The sequence below is a fragment of the Coregonus clupeaformis genome, chromosome 15, assembly GCF_020615455.1.
Source record: "Coregonus clupeaformis isolate EN_2021a chromosome 15, ASM2061545v1, whole genome shotgun sequence".
NCBI lineage: Eukaryota > Metazoa > Chordata > Actinopteri > Salmoniformes > Salmonidae > Coregonus > Coregonus clupeaformis.
Genome location: NC_059206.1, coordinates 45,111,663 through 45,114,870, shown reverse-complemented (window position 1 = coordinate 45,114,870; position 3,208 = coordinate 45,111,663). Strand labels below are relative to the sequence as shown.

Sequence of the window (3,208 nt, the reverse complement as noted above, 5' to 3'; positions counted from 1 at the left end):
GCGTTGCCTTGGAGCCAGACAAAGCCAGAATTGTTTTTTTGTGGTGCTAAATGAAAATAGCTAGCTAGCTATCTACCGACATCATGTGGCGAATATAGGTACTACGTCTATAAAGCTGTGTTTAAGATAGGTAGCGTTTATTATTTCAGTATTTTTTTCCTTCCTACGCTTCCGTAGTTGCATCGTCTTTTCAGTGCGTACGCCGCTGCTGTTATTGTCAACGCCATTGAATCTTTCTTCAAAATGTTAATGTCTCAGAAGTGGTAGCTAAATCAGTTTAGGTTTGTTACAGTAGTTGTTGCTTCTGGATTTAGTGATATCGTTTTGTTCTCCTTTTCTTGGCAAGGATGTCTTTCAGGAGGGTAACAAAGCTGGTGTGTGGGCTTGCTGGTGGATCAGCAGTACTTGTGGCAATGGCTGAACCGAAAGGATATTATTTGGAAAAAACAAAACATAACGAAAGTTCAAAAAAATTGACTGGTCTAGGTGTTCTCCAAGCAGCAGTGCCTCAGACGTGGTCACCAGGCCATGACCACACTGTGACTGCCAGTGGGAATGGCTGGGACAGTAACTGGGATAAGTAAGCTTCAATTAGCCCAAATTAATTTATCATGAGCACATCTCTCAATAAAGGGAGTAAGATTGAATCAGTCTAGCTAGCACTCTGGAATCAATGTCATTGATTCGTTGTCAATTGTCATTATGGGAATGTGTGTATAAAGTGTAAATAATAATAATAATAGGCCTCCTGTAGCTCAGTTGGTAGAGCATGGCGCTTGCAACGCCAGGGTTGTGGGTTTGATTCCCACGGGGGACCAGTATGAAAAATGTATGCACTCACTAACTGTGAGTCGCTCTGGATAAGAGCGTCTGCTAAATCACTAAAATGTAATATGTTTCATAATTCCCTGATCTCTGCTATTTCATATGATTCCATTTTAAGGCGTGACCCCCTGGCACTCATAAATGGGAAGAAAAAGAAGGACAAAGAGATCACCAGTGAAGAACTGAACACAGAGATGGAGAACAACAAACCCAAAGCCACTCGTCACATCTTTCTGATTCGCCACTCACAGTACAACCTGAATGGGAGCGTGGACAAGGAGAGGGTCCTAACCCCTCTAGGTATGTATATGAAGTGCATTGATTAGTGTTGTAGCCACTAAAAAAGTATCAGTGAGGGGGCTGAAGTAAATTGAATCCAATAAAGCACTGATTGATTGATTTTGATTCATAGGCAGGGAGCAGGCTGAGTACACTGGTCAGCGATTGGCTGCCCTGGGGTTGAAGTATGATGTCATGGTCCACTCCACCATGACCCGTGCCACAGAAACTGCCAAGATCATCAGCAAGCATCTTCCAGGTCAGAGACAACAGGACACCACTCATTCTAACCAAACTCAAAAGTAATTCTAAGCCTCCACTCTGAACAGTCCTAACCATATAACTTATTTTGCTCTCAATCTCTGCATTAGAGGTGGACAAAGTGAGCTGTGACCTGCTTAGAGAGGGTGCTCCCATTGAGCCTGTGCCACCAATCTCCTGGAAACCTGACTGTGTGGTGAGTGATTGCTATCCGTAGTCCTGGAGATGGATGCAATTACCCACTTGCACTTAATTTTCTTGTGAGATATTTACTTAAAAGGCTTAACTGATACAATCCATTTAGCGCTTGAGCTTCAAAGCAATCTGTTAAGTGCTGTATAAAATTGGATATCTGTCATAACTTTCCCTCACACACTGTACTGGTGCTTTGGTTTCTGCAGTATCATGAAGATGGAGCTCGGATCGAGGCAGCCTTCCGCCGCTACATCCACCGGGCAGACACCAAGCAGACAGAGGATAGCTACGAGATCATTGTCTGCCACGCAAACGTTATTCGCTACTTTGTGTGCAGGTTAGTCCCTCACGTCATCAACAACACCCGATGGAGTTGCATTTCTTTTCACAAGCAGAGCATAGCTCAGCTAATTCATAGTGAGTGATTTGTCCTCAGTGAGGTGAACATTCAAGAGGTTCACAGATTACTGGAAAGGTGTGAAAAACATGATCTACTAGTCAATGTTCAACACTGATAATTTAGTCCAAGGTCCTGGTTTCCTATGGTAATGCTTTAATAGGGACACATTTCTTTAGGCGTGGATTGTGAGCTCAAATCTAATGTTATGGAACTGTTTATCTTGGTTGATATAGGGCTCTGCAGTTTCCCCCAGAAGGTTGGCTGCGGCTGGGCCTGAATAACGGCAGCATCACCTGGATCACCATCAGACCCAGTGGCAGGGTGGGACTGAGGATGATGGGCGACTCAGGCTTTATGCCTCCTGAAAAACTCACCCGTACCTAACACTCCTTCACCACTATTGGCTGGCAACATGTAACCTGACCTTCTGCTGCCACATAATTTGAAGCCATAATTTATCCTCTATAAGATGGTTTTGCCCACGTTGGGAATCATTATTTTGACTGCAGTTTTGTATGGAAAAAATTATTTGTAATAATGTATTTTACAGACAGTGCCATTTCTTAGTAAATTGATTTATTTGATAATGCTTTAATATTACAGTTTATGAATAAACATGAGGAAATGTTATGACTACATCCATAATCGTTTTTGTGTATACAGTTGAAGTCGGAAGTTTACATACACTTAGGTTGGGAGTCATTAAAAGTAGTTTTTCAACCACTCCACAAACTATAGTTTTGGCAAGTCGGTTAGGACATCTACTTTGTGCATGACACAAGTAATTTCTCCAACAATTGTTTAGACAGATTATTTCACTTATAATTCACTGTATCACAATTCCAGTGGGTCAGAAGTTTACATACACTAAGTTGACTGTGCCTTTAAACAGCTTGGACAATTCCAGAAAATGCCGATAGGCTAATTGACATCATTTGAGTCAATTGGAGGTGTACCTGTGGATGTATTTCAAGGCCTACCTTCAAACTCAGTGCCTCTTTGCTTGACATCATGGGAAAATCAAAATAAATCAGCCAAGACCTCAGAAAAAAAGTTTGTAGACCTCCACAAGTCTACAAACGCCTGAAGGTACCACGTTCATCTGTACAAACAATAGTACGCAATTATAAACACCATTGTACCACGCAGCCGTCATACCGCTCAGGATGGAGATGCGTTCTGTCTCCTAGAGATTAACGTACTTTGGTGCGAAAAGTGCAAATCAATCCCAGAACAACAGCAAATGAC

The 3,208-nt window shown here is 42.2% G+C and overlaps 1 protein-coding gene across 1 annotated transcript; it reads left to right on the top strand.

Annotated features, from left to right (window-relative positions):
- The first annotated feature begins 173 nt into the window (after positions 1 to 173).
- On the top strand, positions 174 to 2,596 carry LOC121582337 (serine/threonine-protein phosphatase PGAM5, mitochondrial). The gene is made up of 6 exons (XM_041898055.1): positions 174 to 580; positions 944 to 1,125; positions 1,238 to 1,363; positions 1,476 to 1,561; positions 1,767 to 1,897; positions 2,194 to 2,596. The coding sequence occupies exons 1-6, from the start codon at positions 348 to 350 to the stop codon at positions 2,342 to 2,344; spliced, it is 909 nt and encodes a 302-aa protein (XP_041753989.1). The 5' UTR covers positions 174 to 347; the 3' UTR covers positions 2,345 to 2,596.
- The last annotated feature ends 612 nt before the right edge of the window (positions 2,597 to 3,208 follow it).

Excerpts from the sequence above, each read along its gene's own strand:
- LOC121582337 (XM_041898055.1), top strand. The coding sequence starts at position 348 with ATGTCTTTCAGGAGGGTAACAAAGCTGGTGTGTGGGCTTGCTGGTGGA. Across the intron at positions 1,562-1,766 it reads CCTGGAAACCTGACTGTGTG|TATCATGAAGATGGAGCTCG; the intron begins GTGAGTGATTGC and ends TGGTTTCTGCAG. Across the intron at positions 1,898-2,193 it reads ATTCGCTACTTTGTGTGCAG|GGCTCTGCAGTTTCCCCCAG; the intron begins GTTAGTCCCTCA and ends TGGTTGATATAG.